Below are 22,504 nucleotides of genomic sequence, written 5' to 3' on the forward strand. Positions count from 1 at the left end.
GCACCAGTATTTTCTTACTAGGTGTGGTTACCATTATTGCCTTTTCCTCCAGTTAAACAAATGTTAGCTCAAGAGCGTAACAGCTTTTTATCCTGACAAGTTTGTCAGTTCAAGTCTGTGAACTCTATATATTCCACCTGCAAGGAAAGACAAGGTCGTTTTATACATTGGGTATATTGCTCCCAATACCTAAGGCCTTTAAGGTTTTTAAAAATGTACATATATATACATAAAAATATAAAAAGGAATTTGTAAAATTGGAATGGATGTTTAATTACTTTCAAATTAACATTATGTCATTAATTGTTCGGTTAGGAGTATAAACATTTTACATTTTGTAGCAATTTGCGGTTAGATTTCTTATTTCACAAGAATCTGATCATCTACAGATATCAGAAATCACAGCTAATTATAAATTATATCAATTACTTTCAGATTAAAAATTTTGAAGTGCAACTTCTTTCAAACTTTCTTTTTTGCAGCGAAAATACTTTTTAATGTATGCCTGTATGTTTGATGTGGTGTGGCACCAGTCTTCCGGAAGAAAAGAGTTTTTAAAAGGGCCCTAGGGAAATGGAAGGAGCTGAAATGAGACAAAAAGAATGGAGACAGAGATAAAAAGAGCGTTGAGAGAAACGGAGATGCCCGCTGAGCGGCCGCTGTGTGCCAGGCATCGTCCGGGAACTGAGGGTCCAAAAGCAAAGTCACGGCCCTCCGAAGAAGTCACAGTCAATGAAACCAAGTGCTGCTATTGAGGTGTGCCCACCGGGGGTCAAGAATGTACGGGGAGAACTCCCCTGGGGACAGGAGCTGGGGAGGCTTCTCTCAAGAGGCGACACTTGATCTGAGCGGAAGCACGGGGGAAAACGGGGCGGAGGATGAAGAAATGTCAAGAGACACGGCAAGAAGAGCGGGTGAAAAGGGGGTAAAAAGGGGGAAGGGCTCGATGCGATCGGCGCTCCGGCGTCCGGCGTCGACTGCTAAAGTCTGAGCGCGGTCACGGCTCCTCCCTCCGCACCCGCCTCCCCTCTCTTCCCACCCCGCGCGTCTCCGCCGCCCGCTCGGCCTGCGGGAGCTGGGAGGCTGCCGTCCAGCGGGAGACGCCATGTACCGGCTACGGTCAGCCCTGACGGCCCGGGCCGCGACCTCCGGCGGTTGGGCCTGGGGCTGCGGGAGGCGCAGGGCCCACCGGCGCGCAGGGCGGCCGCCGCTCGGCGCCGGCTGGGTCGGGGGCCTCGGGCTGGGGCTGGGGCTGGCGCTCGGGGCGAAGCTGGCGGGTGGGCTGAGGGGCGCGGCCCCCGCGCCGTCCCCAGCGGCCCCCGACCCCGAGGCGCCGCCTCCGGCCGAGCCTCTGCCGCCGCAGGAGCAGCCCCTCGCTCCTTGGCCTCCACAGACCCCGACGCCGCCCCGCTCCAGGCGCTTCTCCAGAGCCGTCGACAGCAGCCGCGACCTGCTGCACAGGATCAAGGTGCGGCGACGGAGGACGAAGGCGGCCGGGAGCCGGGCGCCCCACCCCCGGCTTCACCCCGGAATGGGGCCCCCGGGGTGGTCATCTCCCGGGCCGAACGGACCCCACTGGCGGGGGATGCCAGCGGCCGGCTTCTGAGGAAGACTCCCCCTTCCCCGACCTCCCGGCAACAGCCAGACGCTGTTGGGGGTTTGTCTGGATGCGGGCGGAGGTCATCGCTCTCCTCGGGGACCGTCCCTTCCCCGTCAGGGTGCTGACCCGGCACACCCCTCGACTTTCACGCCCCGCAGGGCCGGAGCCCAGGGGGCGGGGCCGGAGCCCAGGGGGCGGGGCCGGAGCCCAGGGGCGGAGCCGCAGCCCAGGGCGCGGGGCGGGGCCTCGGGAGCGCCCCTGGGAAGCGCCGGCGGCGGTGCGAGCTGCCTGGACCTGTGTCTACGACTGGCTCCTCTCTCCCTTCCCCTTTAGGACGAAGTGGGTGCACCGGGCATAGTGGTTGGAGTCTCCGTAGATGGAAAAGAAGTCTGGTCAGAAGGTGGGCTCAGAAAAAGTGTCATTTAGTGTGTTTTGTGCCAGTTGGTAAATCCCTTGAAATGCTATTCAGGTTTCATAAAACCATACATATTGTAGAGAAAACATGTTTAATAGAATAAAGAGTCGAGTTTTTCTTCTGGTTTACAGCTGAATTAAATTGATGGTTAGCTATATGGGGTTTGCAAGGACATCTTTTCTCACCCATTTTTTGGGGGATCGCTATTGTAAGGAATTTAGTGGAAAACCACTCAAAAATCAAGAAAAAATATAATCTGAAGAACAATCATTTTCCAGAATGCAGAGTAATTTATTTAAAACGTGAAATAAGCAAATTTTTTAGATAAGCTAAGAAAAATTAACATCTGAATCAGAAAATTACTATTGTGTAACAGTACAATTTCCGTTTAGTTATAAGGTTAAATTGTTAGGCTTAACTGTTGTCAGTGTTACCAAGACTTATGTTCCGTTTTAATTAGCTTAAAGTGGAATATCTTTTCTTTTCGATAAATACGGAGGATGTTTTAAGATAGTATTGTTAAAGACTCCTTTGATCATGAAGCCTATTAATAGCTTTTTGCATTTTTTCCCCCAAAGGTTTAGGTTATGCTGATGTTGAGAACCGTGTGCCGTGCAAGCCAGAGACAGTTATGAGAATTGCCAGTATCAGCAAAAGCCTCACAATGGTTGCTCTGGCCAAATTATGGGAAGCAGGGAAACTGGATCTTGATATTCCAGTACAACATTATGTTCCTGAATTCCCAGAAAAAGAATATGAAGGTGAAAAGGTAATGAAACTCACAGTTGATTGTATTAATGGCATGTTAAATGGCTTAAAAGGCTTTATACGATTCTTTGGTTTGGTTTTAATTATTGTTAATGAATAAAAAGTTTTTTTTTATCCAGATGATAATAGAGTGGGTATTTTTCTGAAGTTTGAGGCTAAACAGATATACATGACGTATTTTTCCCAGCGGCATCTAAAATGGAAAATATTAGTGAGACGTTATTCTAAGGCCACTAACTTTTTATTATGCAATTTAATAGTGTAATTGAGTTTTCATGTTTTTATGATTAGGTTTCTGTCACAACAAGATTACTGATTTCCCATTTAAGCGGAATTCGTCATTACGAAAAGGACATGAAAAAGGTGAAAGAAGAGAAAGCTTACAAAGCCTTGAAGATGTTGAAAGGGACACTGGAATCTGACCAAGAAAAAGGAGGCAGAAATATTGAAAAGAGTGACTTTGCTAAAGCTAAGACAGAGCAAGATAATGATGCCAAAAGCAGGAATTCAAAACCTGGCAAGAAAAAGAATGATTTTGAACAAGGCGAATTATATTTGAAAGAAAAGTTTGAAAATTCAATTGATTCCCTAAGATTATTTAAAAATGACCCTTTGTTCTTTAAACCTGGTGAGTGTTAATTTTTGTCTTAACAAAGTCATTACTGAAGTATTTTCAGAAAATTCAGAATCGTACCATCCTGAGTGCACTGGATGTTGATGACTGTGGCGTGAGTTTTGTTGTCAGTCCAAGGCTTTCGTTTTTGTCTATAGTTCCTGACAAAGCCTAGCATCTAGACAATTAGTTGTTTAGATTTAGTCTCATCGGAGGCTACCCAGTCATTTAGTGGATTCTCAGTATCAAGATATTTGTGGATATATGATGGGAAAACAGTAGTTCTCCAAATAAAAATTGGACCAAAGTGAGAATGATAGCGTATCGCTATTATTTCAGTATTTTGTATTTTAGTATTTGAATTGCTCAACTTCTTTTGTCTTTATTTCTTAAAGAAATTAGTATTCATCAATTTAATTTTATTTCCCCAAAGCTCATCTTTAAAAATTTTTTTTTTTTGCATTTTTTATGGTATGATGCCTACTGAAGCCACAATAGCTTCAAGTTTACCATAGGTTTATGGACATGTATTCCATTTTCGTTTTAAAAGGTTTTTTTTTTACCATGAATAGATATTATGTAGGCATAATTAATAAGGGCAAAGAAATATAATTATGGATCTTGTTTTAAAAAGTAACATTCCCACCCATTTTTAGTACAGATAATGTAATCTATGTTTCCAGAATCCAAAATAATATAAAGGTATGTATTTAAAACAATATATATATTTGAATCTGTATATATATTTTAATATATATTTAAAGCAAGGTGTTTATACCTACACATATTAAAATAACTTGCACAACTATGCCTTAAGCATTGGGTAGGAGATATATTAAGAACAAAACAATTAACTCAAGAAACCAAATTTGCTTTTCTTTCCCGTCCTGTTTTGTTGCTAGTTTGAAAGATTTTTATTTAGTTCTGAGATAGGACTTAATTTGCTTATTTCATTATCGCAGAAAGTATTGATTTTTGCAGAATTTTAAGTGTACTAATCATCATTTTATTCTTTTGTTGGAGACATGGAATAAACAGGGCCATTGCAAAGTTGACTATATTTGTTAATGTATCATCCATGATCTTTTCCTAAATGCTGAAGTAAAATATTCCAATTTTAAAGGTATGCCAGTTTTCAGTGGGAAAATATTTTACATATTTTTAAATAATAATGAAGTATTTTCTTTTCTTTCCCCCTTGCAATGATGTCTCAAGGTAGTCAGTTTTTGTATTCAACTTTTGGCTATACCCTACTGGCAGCCATAGTAGAAAGAGCTTCAGGATATAAATATTTGGACTATATGCAGAAAATTTTCCATGACTTGGATATGCTGACAACTGTGCAGGAGGAAAATGAGCCAGTGATTTACAATAGAGCAAGGTAAATGAATACCCTCTGGTGTGTCTAGCTACATCACATCCTAACACTATGCTATCAATTAAAAGTCAAATTTTCCTTGTCTCCATTCCAAAATCTACTTGCCACATTTTGGGAGCTTTTCTACGTGTTTGTTTTTCCATCTATAAAGTGAGGGAAATAAAATGTATTTGTAAAGTATCCTAAAATCCTTAGATGAAAGACAGCAATAATAATTTAAGCCCAAAATTGCACCCACACCGGGATTCTATAATTTGCTCTTCCACCATCCCTTTCTTATGTTTTAGCTAATGGTTTGTTTGCTTAGTGTTTATTATTTTTAATTGCTTTTCAATTTTGAAATGATTTCATAGAGAAAAGTTACATGAGTAGTACAAAGAATTCCCATGTACCCTTCATCTGGATTCCCCAATGTTATCATTTTACCACATTTGCTTTATCTGTCTATATATATATGTTTTTTCTCAACCATTTGGAATTAAGTTGCAGACATGGTACCTCTTTACCGATACCCATAAACACTTAAATGTTTTTTTTTTTTTCTGAAAATAAGGGCATTCAGGAAATTAACATTGACACAATGCTTATACCAAATCTACAGCCCTTACTCAAATTTTGCCAATTGATCCAATAATTCCTTTATAGCAACAGGAAAGGGAAAAAAAATTCCTTCTGATCCAGGATCCAGTTCAGGATCACATATTACATTTAGTTGTCATTTCTCTCAGAGGTCATGTGAGCTCAATTTGTGCCATTAGTAATGATGGTAATTTTGATTGTTTCTTGAGGTGGGAGCTGCCAGGTTTTTCCACTGTAAAAGTTTGAAAGTCATTTCACTGAGATATATCAAACTAAGTTTTATCATAATTTTTACTGGTAGTTTGTAAAAGGCATTGGGAGAGATTTTTGAGGCTAATGACTAATAGGAGTTTCATGGATATGGTGTTTTCCTTTCCCATTTTACTCTATTATTATTCAGTTTGTTAGAAATGTAACACACCAAATCAACCATTACTTTTACCTTGCGTATATCCATTACTACATGCTTTACAAAATGGCTTAATGGAATTTGAACTGACAAAATAGTGGAGTATTTTTAGCTTTATTATTCCTATTCCCATACTAGTTTTGTTCAATCATATGTTGTATTTAAGTTATTTTTAAATTATCATCTTACTTAAAAAAATTAAATATGCATTGCAAATCATCCTGAGTTTCTTGGACCTAAAAGAAATTAGGTTAGCAGCAAGCAATGAATTTTAATTTTTAAATGCCTTATAGTTCGCTACCATTTCAGACAATTACTTTTCATTATTTTTAGATCCAACTATATACCCTACTGGAAAGTATAAGAAAAATTAACAAATACCAAACGTTGTCAATTGAATCTAAAAAAAGATTGTCTAATAAATATGGCATAGTGCACACCTTATTTTGATTAATGCATTTGATAATTGACTCAACTAATATAGAAGGGAGAGAAAAACATTACGTATAGTGATTGAGCCTCTTTTCTAAACTGAAAGTTAAGGCTGTATGATACAGAGTGTAGGGCAGCTATCATTCACTGTTTTCTTGATGAGTAAATCATTTTTGACTTGCACAAAAATCAGAATATGGCATATGATGGTTAATTTCATTTTATCTTTCATTCTTTGAAAAAAGGCAGTCGGTTTCCATTTCTACTCTTAAAGGTTCCTGTCAGCTCTGGATATCTTTAGAGTTTGGTAGTGCCCAGTGGTGCTAAAGGGATAGTTGATTTAGTTAGATTAAATGGGCTGTTGAAATAAAAAAGGGCACTAAAAGTAAGAGATATTATTACTTAGGAAAATGTTCTGTCCATTACTTTGTTTTTATTTTACTTGATACAGTATCTATTTGGGCTGCTAAAATGCAACTCTGGTTCTTTCTTTTTCTTCTGTATAATAATTATTTTAAGAGAGCTTAAAGACACCAGTTTTGGGGGGAAGTTCTGGAAGTAAAAGGAATCTTCAAAGATACGTATTTTTAAAAACCTTATAGTAAAACTTTAGTAAAAGCATGTTTCTATTCGTTTGTTTCATTGGACCATTTTGTAGGAAATAAAATTTCCAAAAAAAGTTTGCAGCTTTGTTATTTAGTCTGCTGACTACTTGGTCATAATCATAAATTAAATATGTGTTATCCTGTCCTAGGCTTTTTAGGGTTATTATGTCACAAGAGTAAATATTTATCATCTTTATCACTTTTCTGTGTGTATATGTGTGTTTAAAATAGTGCCTCCTAGTGTCTGTCATCTTTTTAAGGTATTTCCTGAGAACCTAACCCAAAATAGTACTTACATTTCTTCGGCTGCAATTTTAGCAACTTAGGCTGTAAGGGATGCAAAAAAATTAGTTTTTAGCTAGGTGCATTGTCCTGAATAAAACTGAAATTTTCTTAAATGGAAGAATAACATTATTTTCTATATGCAAATATACTGATTTTGTAAAGCAAGTATATCTATATAGGCAAGTAAACTAAATATGATTTTCCCCATCATATATATTTTTTACTCCTTTTTCATATATTACACAAAACCCATAAAGGAGTGGAGTGAATGTTCTTGCCACTGAAAGATACTCAGTTTGTTGACAGGGGAATCCTTAGTGCATTAGCTTATTATTAGACTCTGCTTATATTTTCTGTCCTTGGTACAGTACTTGGCAGCAAAAATACCTTATGTAATTAGATGAGACCAAAACCAAAAAAAATTTCTGAAGTGTTTGCTGTATCTTGACAATATACATAAGGCTTTTATCTTCTATTATTATCTTTATTATTAGCTTTATTTTCTAGAGTATCTTCTAAAATTAAGCACTGTTCCTTAGGAAGCTCTTTTTTATGCTTTTAGCTGAGGGACTAATAGTAGGTTCAATCTAAATGTTCATGTTAAATGTTAAAATGGGATTGGTTTTTATAATATGCATTTTAAATTCTGTGGGTTTTTTAACTTATAACAATAAATACGAAGTGGTGTATTCTTGTTTCTAAAGGCATTTAAGAAGCATTTAAAAATTATTTTGAATTTGTAAGTCTGTAGATGCGGGTTTCTGTAGTTACATAATGTTCTTGTGCAGTATCTAGAGATTCTTAAGTAGGAAGAGGCTGTTTGTCGTTGACATCATTCACATCAAATGTGACTGTTCCGTTGTATATTTAGTTACAAAGATGTCCTGGTAATTTAAGAACTTGTGTCTATATTCCATTCTCTTTAGAACAGAAATTCCTTAAGAATTTGGGATAGTAATCATCCAGCTGAACAAAATTGTTTTCATAAAAAGCCATTAGTTTATCCTCTGAGTAAAGGAATGAAGAGATTAAAGTTTAGAATTTGCCTCTTTAAGATTTAGAATTCTAGAAGGATGTGGTGTCTCAATGAAAAATATTCGTTGAACTGAATCCTGAATTTCTCTTGTAAGTCAAAAGATTAAGGTACTAAGTTACTTTTCACTTGATATAGTGTAGTTGTTTACATTGCAAAAAAAACAAAAACTTGAAACCCTAAAGTTTCAGAATAAAGTGATTAACATGAGTAAAAAAGTATAGAATTCTAAATCTAGAATTCTCCATATTTTTTATTGAAGTATAGTTGATATACAATATTATATCAGTTTCAGGTGTGCAACATAGTGATTCAACAATTACATATACTACAAAATGCTAACTATGATAAGTTTAGTTATTTGTCACCAAAGACATTTACTATATTCCCTATGCTGTATATTCCATCCACAAGACTTTTATAGCTGGAAGTTTGTACCTCCTTACCTCATTCACCTATTTTACCCGTTCCTTCTTCCCCTGGCAACCAACAATTTATTCTCTGTATTTATTAGTCTATTTCTGGTTGGTTAGTTTGTTGGTTGGTTCATTAATTTGTTTAATTTTTTGATTCTACATATATATCATATGGTGTTTGTTTGACTTATTTCACTTAGCATAATGCCCTCTAGGTCCATTCATATTATTGCAGATGGCAAGACGTCAGTCTTTTCTATGGCTGAGTAATATTCCATTGTATGTATATATGCCACGTCTTTTTTATCCACTCATTCATCAATGACACTTAGGCTACTTTCATATTTTGGCTATTGTAAATAATGTGCAACAAATATAGGGGTACCTGTATCTTTTCCAGTTAGTGTTTTTCTTTTTTTCAGATAAATAACCCAGAAGTGGAATTACTGGGTCATATGGTATTTCTATTTTTAATTGTTCAAGGAACCTCCATAGTATTTTTCATAGTATCTGCACCAATTTACATTTCTACTAACAATGCACAGCGGATCCCTTTTCTCCACGTTCTTGCCAATACTTGTTATTTCTTGTCTTTTGGTACTAGCTATTCTGACTAGTGTGAGGTGATATCTCAATGTGGTTTTGATTTGCATTTCCCCGATGATTAGTGATGTTGAGTATCTTTTCACGTATCTCTTGGACATCTGTGTGTCCTCTTTGGAAAAATATTCAGGTCTTCTGCCCATTTTTTAATTGGATTATTTGGCTTTTTTTTTTTTGGTGTTGAGTTACATGAGTTCTTTATATATTTTGGGCATTAACCTCTTAATAGATATATTATTTGCAAATAGCTTCTGCCATTCAGTAGGTTGCCTTTTTTTTTTTACTGATGGTTTCCTTGCTGTGCAGAAGCTATTTAGTTTGATGTAGTCCTACTTGTTTTTGCTTTTGTTTGCCTTGCCTGGGAAGACATCCAGAAAAAAATTCCAATGTTCAAGGGTAAATTGTCTGGATTTTTTTAGGAGTTTTATGGTTGCAGGTCTTACAGTAAAGTTTATTTTTGTGTATGGTATAAGAAGGTGGTCCAGTTTCATCCTTTAGCATGTAGCTGTCCAGTTTTCCCACCACCATTTATTAAAGACACTGTCTTTTCCCCATTGTATATATTCTTTACTCCTTTTTCATATATTAAGTAAACGTATAAGCATAGGTTTATTCTGGGGCTCTCTTTTCTGGCCCATTGGCCTGTGTCTCTTTTTGTCCAGTACCATACTGTTTTGATTACTATAGCTTTGTAGTATAGTTTGAAATCAGGGAGCATGTTACCTCTATTCTTATTTCTCAAGATTGCTTTGTCTATTCTGGGTCTTTTGTGGTTCTATACAAATTTTAGGATTACTTGTTCTAGTTCTGTGAAAAATGCCATTGGTTTTTTTATAGAGATTGCATTGAATCTGTATATTGCTTTGGGTAGTATAGACATTTTAAAGTATTCTTCCAATCCATGAGCATGGAATGTCTTCCCATTTATTTGTCATTTTCAATTTCATCAATGTCTTAATGGTTTTCACTTCCTTAGTTAAATTTATTCCTAGATAGTTCATCATTTTTGATGCAATTGTAAATAGGATTTTCTTAATTTCTCTTTCTACTAGTTCATTATTATTATGTAGAAACACAATGGACTTTGGGTTTTGTAACCTGCAATTTTACTGAATTCATTTATTCTAATAGGGTTTCTTTTGGGCTTTTTATATATAGCATATCATGCAAATAGCAACAAATTTTTGCTTCTTCCTTTGGATGCCTTTTATTTCTTGTTTGATTGCCATGGCTAGGACTTCCAGTACAATATTGAGTAAAAGTAGTGAGAGTGAGCATCCTTGTCTTATTACTGATCTTAGAGGAAAAGCTTTTAGCTTTTCACCATTGGGTATTATGTTAGCTGAGAGTTTGTCATATATGGCCTTTATTATGTTGAGTATGTTCTTTCTATACCCACTTTGTTGATAGTTTTTATCATGAATGGGTTGGATTTTGTCAATTTTTTTTTGCATCTATGGAGATGATCATACAGTTTTTATCCTTCCTTTGTTAATGTGGTGTATCACATTGATTGATTTGTGGATATTTAACCGTCCTTGCATCCCTGGGATAAATCCCACTTGGTCATGGTGAATGATCCTTTTCAATAAATAATTTATCTTGCTAATATTCTGTTGAGGATTTTCATATCTATGTTTATCAGAGATATTGATCTGTAACTAGAATTCTCTGTATTTTTATATTTTTAAGGAGGAATGGTTCAGGATTCCTAATTTCCAGCCTTGATATAGGTGGTTTGAAATGCTTTACTATTAAAAAGAAGTTACAGGATGCTTATTATTAGCCAAAATGTATTGGTAGTTCTCTCCTAGTTTGCAAACTTGGAGTTCACTCTAATAAATATATTTCTCAATGAGAAGATATATTTCTATTATGTGGTTTATTTACATTTGATTGGCTGGAACTAAAGTGTAATCAGAGTTCAGGTAGAAAGTAATGAAGATCTAAAATATGGGAGTGGACATAGGAATGGGAGGAAGGGTAAGACACAAAGCAGAGGTTGAATAGGATTTAGCATCTTTTTGGTTGTGAGAGTTGAGGGCAAGAGAATCGACCCAGGTTTTAATGGAAAGAAATATGAGAAGGAGGTTTGGAAGAGGTTAATTTAGTTTTAGACATGTTTATTTTGAGGATTAAAACCATGTATCAAGTTATTGGTTCTCAAGAAAGCATATTAAGATTATCTGTAGAACTTTTTCATCTTAAAAGCACATACTTGTGGCCACCCCTGCTTCACCCAGTATTATGACTTGGACTTTTAAGGAACATATAAGAATCTTGAAGAAAAAAAGAAGGGTCATTTTTCAAACTGCATATGCCCACAGTCCCTCCAAAGTTAGGAATCTTGAAAGGGGGTACAATTTAGGGAAGGAGGAGGCCTACAGGTGATTCTGATAAACAACTTTCGTGCCCTTCTCCAAAACCAAATTTACGAATAACTAGTGCTAGAGAGTCTGATGGTTAATTTGGAACAGGGGTTGTGGCACAGATGCAGATTTGTAGTTACTCTGTAGACGAGAACACCTGGCAAACGAACCACTGGTGGCTGGAGAGTCGTGGGGCATCATAGGATTGGGAGCTAGGGGGGAGCTCAGAGCAGAATGGCCTGAAGGGGGGTGTCATCAGCGTGCTGGTTAACAGCACTACAGTGGGCAAACAGGACTGTAAAAAGAGAATTGGAAGATCCTTGAGACCCACCAGAGAGCTGTTTAGTAGTGGTAAGGGAACAAAAGCCAGATTTTAAGTTTGAATGAATAGAGAGGGTAAGTGCATGGAAACAGCAGGTGTCAACTGTTTTCTTAGTTTCATGGAAAATGAGAGAAAAAGGACAGGTAACTGGAAGCTGTAACAAAGATGAAGAGAGATTTTTTTCCCCCCTCAGGATATAGGAAACTAAAGAATCTGTAAACTAAAATGAGGGATTCAAAGCTCCTAGCATGCACAGAAGTCCTTTGTGACCTGTCCCCTGTCCCATCTGTACTCTTCCAACATCACCTTTCCACTTAGCCCCTCAAGCTCTCTCTTCAACCAAACTGAACTACTTTCCTCCCCAGCCTGGCCTCTGTGAGCAGCCATTTCAACAAGGCTTGTTCTCACTAGTGGTCAGAATTCCTCATAGCCATCTTGCTAATCATCCCACAACCTATTGTTACTCAAACTGTGATCCAGGGACCAGCAGTATTGATATCACCTTGGAGTTTGTCAGAATTTTGGGTCCCTCCCCAGCCCTACTGAAGCAGAGTCTGCATTTTAAAATTGCCAGGTGATTTCATCTGATGCTTTGAAGTTTAAGAATTGTCCAACAAGACTGTTAGTCCCTGGAAAGCCAACAGTTATGGTTTAACTTCTCTCTCCAGTGCCTTGCAAGGTGTCTCCATTAAATATCTGGCAATAAATGATGCTTTCATGTATTCACATATTTAATGAGTACTTAACAGAAGGCAAGTACCATTCTAGGTAACAATCATCAATAAACAGTGTAGGTAAGGTTCCTACTCTTACGAAATTTACATTCTTTGGGAAGAGACAAACATGTAAATTAAGAATCTCATACATTGATAAGAACAAAATAAAACAGGGTAATGGGATATAGAGTAACCCGGAGAGGATGTGGGGTATTTAAAGTACATTGTTTTTAGGCCATGTCAGTTGAGATGAAACATGAATAATAAGGAGAGCTAGCTTGCCTTGTTACAAATACAGAAATAAGTCTAGCATGAAACAAGCAAGGCAAGATGTAAGTGACGAGGGTGAAAGAGGTTAAGCAAAGGCTAAATCATCCTAGATGGTGGCTTCAGTGCCATTAGACCCACTGCCCCTTCATTTAACAAATATTTTCTAACACCTTTAATATCCTGAAATAGAAATCATACATCATTTACCCTACACTTAATATGCTAACTAAAATATAAAGAAGAAACAAAAAGGATATAATTTGTAATAACAGATATTTCAATATATCAATTCATGGCAACATTGGAAAACATAAAATCAAATGCAACTTAATACATAAAAGCATTGTAAATGTGACAACTATAAATGCAGACCAATACAGGTGTATTGTATCGGTGCTTTAGCTCATGCCCTTGGTGGCCAACGCTGGCTAAAGTTTTGAACAATAAAGTGTGGTCTTTCTTCAACTTTTACAATGGTTACGTTTAAGAAAAATTCATTGTAGAATAAAAATGTGCAAAAAGTACTTGGTGTTTATATATGAAATGGATTGGGTTCTAGGCTCAGCTAGTTATAAACAGATCTTGTACATGAATATCTCATAGGGGAGTTGAAGGTCTTTCAGAACATGGGAGATTGCACCATTGTGTGGGACTTTGCCAAGGACATTTAGAGGGCTTGGGACCCTATACACTTAATGTCAGTAAGAGCCCTCTAATAATTGTGACAACTAAAAAAATGCTTCCAAAAGTTTTCCTTAGGGAATTGGTACTGTCTTTGTTGAAGATCTTTGACTGTTGTAGGCTACAGGAAGAGATTAGGGTTTTATTCTCATTACAGTGGGCACCATTGGAGGGTTTCAAATGGGTGGATTATAGGGAGACATAATCTCTGACTTCCCCTTGGAGAATGGGCTGAAAGGAGAAGAAAAATCTAGGAATGTGGAACAAGGTTGTAGAGGCAAAATGATGCAGTCAAAGATGCAGGTAGTAGAAATAGTCTTAAAAACAATGGGAAGTTTTCTTAAATGACTGGAAAGAAGGAAAAAAAAATGAATGGTGATGTCAAATACATTTTAAGATAAAGATGAGAGTTTCTGGCTTACTTTGAATTGTCTCAATTTTTGCAGTAAAACAAAGAATATAGTTACCGTCTGACTGGGCCTGAAGCAGGGGAGAGGACTGAGGGGGGAAAAGATTGGGAATAGCTATTATGAAGGATATACCAGAGAATAACCAGGAAAAGAGTGAAAAGATTTGACAAAGCAGTAAAGACCTTTAGCAAAGAGTATGAATCTGTATCAGTCAGCTTTGTTATATGAATTTCTGCAGCCTTGCTTGAGAGATGAGGAAGTAAGGGAAGGGGTAGCAAGAGTTACTCAGGTTAGTGGTTCGGTGTGGTTTAAGGCAGAAGAGTGAGGAACCCAAATTGCCAGTGGGACCGCAGCTGAAATAGTTGAAATGGCTGATGGTCTACTTCAGGCTAGAACAGAAAAACATGTGAAATCAGAAGGAACTTAAAGACCTGGGAAATCTGGGAAGAGTTAAGGGGAATAGGTGGAGGTCACAATGAGGGCGGAGAGCAGGTTCAGTTGGACAGTTGGAAAGATTAGTCATAGTCTAATAGGCACAGGAAGAAGTTTTTGAGTTTGAGACACCTTCTGTATAACAGTTTAAAGTGATGGTGAAATTCAGATCTGACAGTACTTGTGAATAACCAAGGCAGAATGAAGGGGGTAAGTGGTGAGACAGCAAACTGAAAATCTAAGAGCACCATGTGACTCTTGAAAGAGAAAGGATCCTCATGAGCCAAGTTTCATTTTTTGTTTAATTCTTTTGTGATTTTACTTCATTTACCTAACATTTATGGTATGGTCTCCTCATACTGGAATAGAAACCTCATGAGGTCAGGCACTTTATCTCTTTTAACACTTAATTCCAGCATCCAAATGGTGCCTGGCGCATGTTAAGTGCTCCGTTCAATAATTGTTGAATGTGTGAGTAAATAACAGTTCTCATTTATTAAGTACCTAGCAGAAATATGCAAAGTGATTTATATATATTCCTAACTCTGCGAAGTAGATGTTTTCTCATCACTTTGTGAATCAGGATGCTGGAGCAGAACGGCAACAGGCTGCCTGGGTCGCAGTCCACCTCTGCCAATGCACAAGCTCTGTGCTCTTGGACAAGTTATTTATCTGCTTTGTGCCTCAGTTTTCTCATCTGTAAAATAGGAATTATACTAGTACCTACCTCCGAACATTATTACAAGAACAAATTAGTTCATATTTATATAGTTCTTAGAACAATGCCTGGCACATAGGAAGAACTTAAGTGTAAATGTTTGTAAATCAAAGTAAGTATAGGTAATAAGGGTGAGTGTTGGGATTCAAACTGAGGTTTACTAACTCCAGCTTCTCCCACAACACCAAGGAATTACAATATCAGTCACTGTATGTGTATTTCTATGGTGTTTCTAGACAGGAGATGGAGTCTCCTTACAAATATTAACCTTATTCCTAAACATCCCAATATGTACACTTTTAGTCATAAATTCACGTGTGGCACATGATTCATTAAGCCCAAGGACTAGGACTATCTACCAAATGATGAGTGTTTTGCATATGCAGAGGGCAAATAAAATTATGTGTAGTATTAGTACATTTTTGCAGGCAAAACTTGGATACTCAACATGGGCAAGCACTGTCATAGAAAAAACAATCCACTTTCTATGCTAAACTACTCAGTTATATGTGTTTGATTAGAATCTGAGTCCTACTGAGAATTGTTAGCTTCTGAGAATGTATGATCACTGCATTGAAATACAATCTGTCTATGTATGCATTTTCCTATTCATTTTCATATGTAAAATCAATAATAGACTTAAAATTTTAATGACCATTCTTATTTCATTTTAGATTTTATGTTTATAATAAAAAGAGACGTCTTGTCAACACGCCTTACGTGGATAATTCCTATAAATGGGCTGGTGGTGGATTTCTGTCTACAGTGGGTGACCTTCTGAAATTTGGGAATGCAATGCTGTATGGTTACCAGGTCGGGCTGTGTAAGAACTCAAGTGAAAATCTTTTACCTGGATATCTCAAACCAGAAACAATGGCTATGATGTGGACACCGGTCCCGAACACAGAGATGTCTTGGGATAAAGAGGGTAAATATGCGATGGCATGGGGTGTTGTGGAAAAGAAGCAAATACACGGTTCCTGTAGGAAACAACGGCATTATGCCTCACATACTGGAGGCGCAGTGGGTGCCAGTAGTGTCCTGCTGGTCCTTCCTGAAGAACTGGACGCAGAAGCTATAAAGAACAAGATTCCCCCAAGAGGAATAGTTGTTTCTATCATGTGTAACATGCAATCGGTTGGCCTCAATAGCACTGCTTTAAAGATTGCTCTGGAATTTGATAAAGACAGATCGGACATACCTTAACATCACAGGTACAAAATGAGCTGTTTTTGTTTTTGTTTTCTAATACTAACTAAAGTCCCCAAAATACAAGAGATTTTTAAGAATAAATTTGTAATAGAGTGTAATTGAATGCAGAGAATTATATACCTCTAACTGCTTAATTTTGTAACTGTCCTTTACTGTAGGATTAGTTCTTTATACTCAGGGAAGTTACTATATTGTTTTTACTTTTTTGAAAAAAGTGTTAACTCTTGAAATAAAAATATTCTGATAAAAATATGTATTTTTGAATGTGTGATACAGAGCAAATCTCATTCAACAGGAATCTCCCAATATTGTTGGTTTAATATGACAGCAGAAACAAGATTATGAGAAATAGTGTATCAGTGGCTTAAAAGAACAAACATATCACCTCCTGGTCTCTGAGGCTCAGGAATTCAGGAGCAGCTTGGCTGGGTGGGTCTGGCACCAGAGTCTAGTGAGGTCACAGACGTGTAGTCATCGAAAGGCTTCTCTGGGGCTGGAGGAAATGCTTCCAAAATGGCTCACTCCCTTGCATGACTGGTGGCAAGAAATCAGTTCTCTGAGCTTGTGGATGCCAGGAAGCCTCAGTTTCTCATGTGGGCCTTCCTGTAGGGCTGGTTGATTATCTTAGTGTCAGGTAACTGGTTTCACCCAGAGCAAGTGACTCAAAAGCGATTGTATTGAGAGAGAGACTGTGAAGGAGCCAAGCAAAAGTCAATGCCTTTTATAACCTGACCTCAGAAGTCACATACCATCATGTTTGCCATATTCCCTAGGTCAGACAGACCAACACTGATATAATCTTGGAGGCATTATACAGGGTATGAATATCAGAAAGTGGGGGGAGGCTTATTGGAAGTTGGCTACCAGTCTGATCTCTGGCCCCCCACATTTCATGTCCTTCCCACATGCAAAATACACTTACCTCCTCCCAAGTCCTCCAGAAAATTCTTCACATCATAGCATCAACTCAAAGTCCAGTATCTATCATCTATATCAGGTCTAGATGTGGATGAGCCACCTTGGGGGTAGTTCCTTAAGTATAGCAGCTCAAGTACAGTTCCACTTGATCTGAAGATCTGTGAACTAAAGACAACTTATTTGCTCTCCACATGTGCAAAATACAATGGCATAATATACATAGGATTATCGCTATAGACCCTCCTCTTCAAAAAGTGGGGAAATGAAGACATGTATGAGTTATAGCAACTCTGAAGTCCAGACACAGGCTGGCAGCTCCTTGATTAGTACTCAAGGCTTGGTAATAATTCTTGACTTTTGGCTATGTTCTCTGGGCCCATGGTACTGCCCTCTCAGTTACTCATTTTTCATGAAATGTAGCATGTATTTGCAGCGGAGTGCTTTTCTCAGCCTGCTTTCTGCTTACAAGTTTTGGGGTCCAAAGTCCTCTTTTATATTCTCCTTTCTGTTGAATTTAGGTAAGGTCCTACCAGTAAAATTTTTTAAAACTTTGTGAACGTCCTACAAATCTCATTGGAGTTCATGCTAGGAAACAAAAAACATACTCCAAAATCTCTTCAAAATAAGCCCCTCTCTAACTTGCTGTTATGCTGAGACAACTAGAGAAAACACTGAATTTCTAATACGCCCTGTGTTTCAGTAACTCTCTGAGGCACCATCTTGGATTTTTTCTGCAGTCTTAAAGGCTTTTACAGTCACACCCTCAACATTATCTTTAGACCATATTTTCCTGGAAGTGCCCTAAATTTTATCTTTGCCTAAAACCATTCTAAATTTTAGCATAATTTGCCATCTGGAGAATCTGGGGATTTTCCAAACCATCAATTACTGATTGCTTTTTGTTTTGTAGTTCTTCCTTTAGCCTGTCTCTCCCATGCATTTTAATAAAATCAGCAAGAAGAAGCCAGGAGGCATGTTCACCACCGTCTGGAAATCTCAGCTCCATCACCCAGGTCATTAAGCACATTTTCTACTTTCTGTATTTCTGCAGGCAACAGTGTTGCTGAACTTTCTACTGCTACATAACAAGAATCCCCTTTCCTCCAATTTCCAGTAAGATTTTCCTTACTCTCCTTTAAGTCTATGCCTGCAGCCCCGTCCAAGGCCGCCATACTTCTGGACAGTTGCTTCAGGGCTCCTCCAGCTTTCTAAAATTCTCTTCAAAGTTCTTCCAACTTCCATCTACTCTTCTCTCCCATATTTTAGGTTTGTGTTATAGCTGCACTCTGCTTCCAGATATCAAAATCTGTAATGTAAAAAAATAAGCATTTCAGATATAATTCACAATTCACATACCCTACAATTTACCCTTTTAAAGTGTACAGTTTAGTGGTTTTTAGTATATACACCAGGTTGTACACCCATACAGTTCTAGAACATCTTCATCCAAAAAAAGAAATCTTATACCCTTTAGTATTTGCTCCCCATTCCTCTCTCCTCCCACACCCTGACAACCACCAATCTACTTTCTCTCTGGATTTGCCTGTTGCGGACACTTCATATAAATGGAATCAATATAATATGTGGCCTTTTGTGTCTGGCTTCTTTCACTTAGTATAATATGCATTAGTTATCTATTGCTGCACAACACATTATCCCATCTCACAATTTCTGTGTTTTGGAAGTGAAGGAGCAGTTTAGCTGAGTGGTTCTATCTCAGGATCTCTCCTGTGGTTGCAGATAAGATGTCAGTAGAAGCTTCAGTCATCTGAAGGCTTGACTGAAGCTGGAGGATTGCATTCCAAGACAGCTCACCCACGTGGCTATAAGCACGAGGCCTCTGCTGCTTGCCCGCTTTTGGCAAGAGGTCTCAGCTTCTTGCCACGTGGACCTCTCCATTCATCCGCTTGACTGTAATATTGCTTCCCTCAGATCAAGTGATTTAAGAGAGAGCAAGGCAAGAGCCACAATGTCTTTTATAATCTAGGTTTGGAAGTCATATACCATAATTTACACCAAATTCTGTTGGTTACACAGCCATCCCTGACTTAGCTGAGGGCTCTGAGGGGAGGGCTACACAGAGCCTAAATACCAGAAGGGAGGGATCACCGGGAGCCCTCTTGGAGACTGCCACTGTGGGTGGCTTATTGCAGTGCTGCCGTATTAGGGAATTTTGTTGTAACAGCCATAGATGGGATATATTGGTGATTGTACTGAAGGAAAATTCAAAAAGAAATCAGAGTTGTTATACACTCTAATAAAAGAGGGGTTTTCTATAGTTTTGAGCCCTAAGGCTGTTTCTTCACTTTCTACTTTGATCTATAAAGGGAAATAGCTGGATGGCTCTGAGTTGGTTCATGAACAGAGAAAACAGCTCTCTTAAACAGATCCATTTCATCTTCCTTTCTGGCTTCTCCTGACCTCTATCTTGTATTCATATTGATCAGTTTTTCAATCAGTGATGTTTTTGATAAACCTAAAAATGTTATGCCTTCCTTTAATGTCGTTAATTTTTAAACATTAAATATTGTGACTGAAAGCAAATAAAATCAGTAGTAATTTTAAGAAATGTTTGATATTGAAAGATACATGTTTTCAATTTAATCATGTGATATCAGTGTAAGCTTGCACAGGCCACAGAGTGCACTGCCAAAAGACATGGCATTTACATTAAAGAAGGAGGGAGGAGCATTATCCGGGTGTCAGGACGTGCAGTGTGACTGAGGATCCACCCAATGTGAAGAGCCCTATAATTTAGCGAATGTCTACTATAAACAAGGCATTTGCTTTACACGAGTCGTTTTTCATCTTTTTTAGGATTCTTGTTGAAGCTCAGAGAAGAGCTGTGACCCTTCTCAGAAAATGAGCCATGTGATATAAAAACACCAGGGGTTCACAGTCCCAGATGAGGAATTCTTGTTCAAGTGTTTTTGCCATGATGTATTCTTGTCAAGGTGTCATTGGCTACAGATGATTTGTTTTACCTTCCTTGTATTAAATTGATCCTTTTTTAAAAAATTTTCTAGTTTTTTTCTTTCTACACAAAAGATTCGCATGAAAAATACCCATATAATCCCCAAACCCATAATTTAAAATGTTAATATTTAGTCAAATGTTCTTCATTTAAAAAATATAATAAATAAGACGGATAAAGCTAAAGACCCCTTTAATCACCACCCAAAGTCCCATTCCTGCTGCCCTACAGGCAACTGTTCTCAGGAGTTGGTGAATATCCTCCCAATTCCTTATTTAAAACATTCACAGCCATGTATATGTAGCCATATCTAATATATAGTATTTTGTATTATTTACATTTATACAAATAGCATAGTATACATGTTTTCTACATTCCCTTTTTAAATTTAACATAGTTTTTGTGAACTGGTCCAAGTTGATAAATATAAATCCAGTTTTACTGCTGTAAAATATTACATTGTTACAACTATATCATATACTATCTATTTTCTTATTTATTGTTGGTTTGTTTTTTACTATTATAGACAATGTTATAAAACTGGATTGGTCATATGAAATTGCTATTTTTGTAAGTCAAAAATATTTGAATATGAACAATTTTATATTGTTGAGCTAATTCTATTGTTTGTATGTCAACACTAGCTCTTAATTGTTGACTATACGATGGATGGGAAATGATACCTCAGTTGTTTTCACTTGCTCTTATCTATTGGTAGTAAAATTAGACATATCTTCACATGTTCTTTGGCCATTTGGATTTCATCTGATGTAAATTTCCCACTTGTATTTGATGCGCATCCAGAAGAGGGGCAGTGAACAAAGCATATCTTTAAGAATTGATCATGGCCATGTTCATGGTTTTGGGAATGAATAACCTTGATAAATGGTGGTGGTGTCCTAAAGTGTGGTAAATCCTTTAAAGGCCACAGATTCCTTCCATTCCATTGTGCATGCTCTTTTTTTTTTTTAGATAATTATTTTTTATTGAAGGGTAGTTGACACACAGTATTACATTACATTAGTTTCAGGTGTACAACACAGTGATTTGACATTTATATACATGATAATTCTAAGTACCAGCTATCACCATACCAAGTTGTTACAATATTTTGACTATATTCCTTATGCTATACATTACATCCCGGTTGCTTATTTATTTTACAATTGGAAGTGTGTGCTTTTTCTTGGTTGTTGTTGTTAGGGCATCTCTCATATTTATTGATCAAATGGTTGTTAACAACAATAAAATTCTGTATAGGGGAGTCAATGCTCAATGCACAATCATTAATCCACCCCAAGCCTAATTTTCGTCAGTCTCCAATCTTCTGAAGCATAACGAACAAGTTCTTACATGGAGAACAAATTCTTACATAGTGAATAAGTTACATGGTGAACAGTACAAGGGCAGTCATCACAGAAACTTTTGGTTTTGCTCATGCATTATGAACTATAAACAGTCAGTTCAAATATGAATACACATTTGATTTTTATACTTGATTTATATGTGGATACCACATTTCTCTCTTTATTATTTTTAATAAGATGCTGAAGTGGTAGGTAGATACAACATAAAGGTAGAAAACATAGTTTAGTGTTGTAAGAGAGCAAATGTAGATGATCAGGTGTGTGCCTGTAGACTATGTGTTAATCCAAGCTAGACAAGGGCAATAAAACATCCACATATGCAGAAGATTTCTCTCAGAACAGGGGGGGTGAGGTTCTAAGCCTCACCTCTGTTGATCCCCAATTTCTCACCTGATGGCCCCCCTGCGACTGTGCCTGTCTTAGGTTGTTCCTCCCTTGAGGAATCTTACCTGTCTCTGGCTAACCAGTCATCTTCCGGGGCTGCATGCTCTTTTGTAATGTGATTTTGCCTCTCTTCCCGGCCAAAAGTGGAGCGTGTTTCTCCATTCCTTGGAATCTGGGCTGCTGTGTGACTTGCTGTGACCGATAGAATATGGTAGAAATTAGTGTTGCACAAGTTCCGGACCTCAGGCTCTAGAGAGCCCTTCAAGCTTATGTTTTCCCCTCTGAGAACACCGCCCTGAGATTGCCACATAAGGAAGCCAGGCTGGCTTACTGGATCGTGGGAGACCACACACAGGAGAACTGAGGTGCCGCAGCTGACAGCCAGCACCAGCTGCTGGACACGTGACTGAAGTCATCCTAGAGCTTCCAGTACGGCTGAGCCTCCACCTGAATCCAACTGCATCAGTGAGCCCAGGTGAGACCACCCCAGAGACTCATAGGAAATACATCATTGTTTTAAGCCACTGAATTCTGGAGTGGCTTGCTTTGCAGTGATAGTTAACACAACTACGAGCCAGTGTGGTAATGCAATGGG

At 37.9% G+C, this 22,504-nt stretch overlaps 1 protein-coding gene across 3 annotated transcripts; it reads left to right on the forward strand.

Annotated features, from left to right (window-relative positions):
* Window positions 1–1,030: 1,030 nt before the first annotated feature.
* Window positions 1,031–16,516, forward strand: LACTB (lactamase beta). 3 transcript variants are annotated; one of them, XR_005028306.2, is made up of 6 exons: window positions 1,031–1,468; window positions 1,934–2,000; window positions 2,594–2,784; window positions 3,075–3,411; window positions 4,616–4,777; window positions 15,729–15,932. XR_005028306.2 is itself a non-coding variant. In XM_036903082.2 (6 exons), exons 1-6 carry the CDS (start codon window positions 1,106–1,108, stop codon window positions 16,258–16,260), a joined length of 1,656 nt encoding a protein of 551 aa, XP_036758977.2. In that variant the 5' UTR covers window positions 1,035–1,105; the 3' UTR covers window positions 16,261–16,516. The 3 variants fall into 3 exon arrangements, 2 of the variants coding, with proteins under 2 accessions (XP_057344851.1, XP_036758977.2); XM_036903082.2 differs by having other exon boundaries at window positions 1,035–1,468; window positions 4,612–4,777; window positions 15,729–16,516; XM_057488868.1 differs by lacking the exon at window positions 4,616–4,777 and having other exon boundaries at window positions 15,729–16,066.
* Window positions 16,517–22,504: the final 5,988 nt, after the last annotated feature.

The sequence above is a fragment of the Manis pentadactyla genome, chromosome 11, assembly GCF_030020395.1.
Source record: "Manis pentadactyla isolate mManPen7 chromosome 11, mManPen7.hap1, whole genome shotgun sequence".
Taxonomy (NCBI): domain Eukaryota; kingdom Metazoa; phylum Chordata; class Mammalia; order Pholidota; family Manidae; genus Manis; species Manis pentadactyla.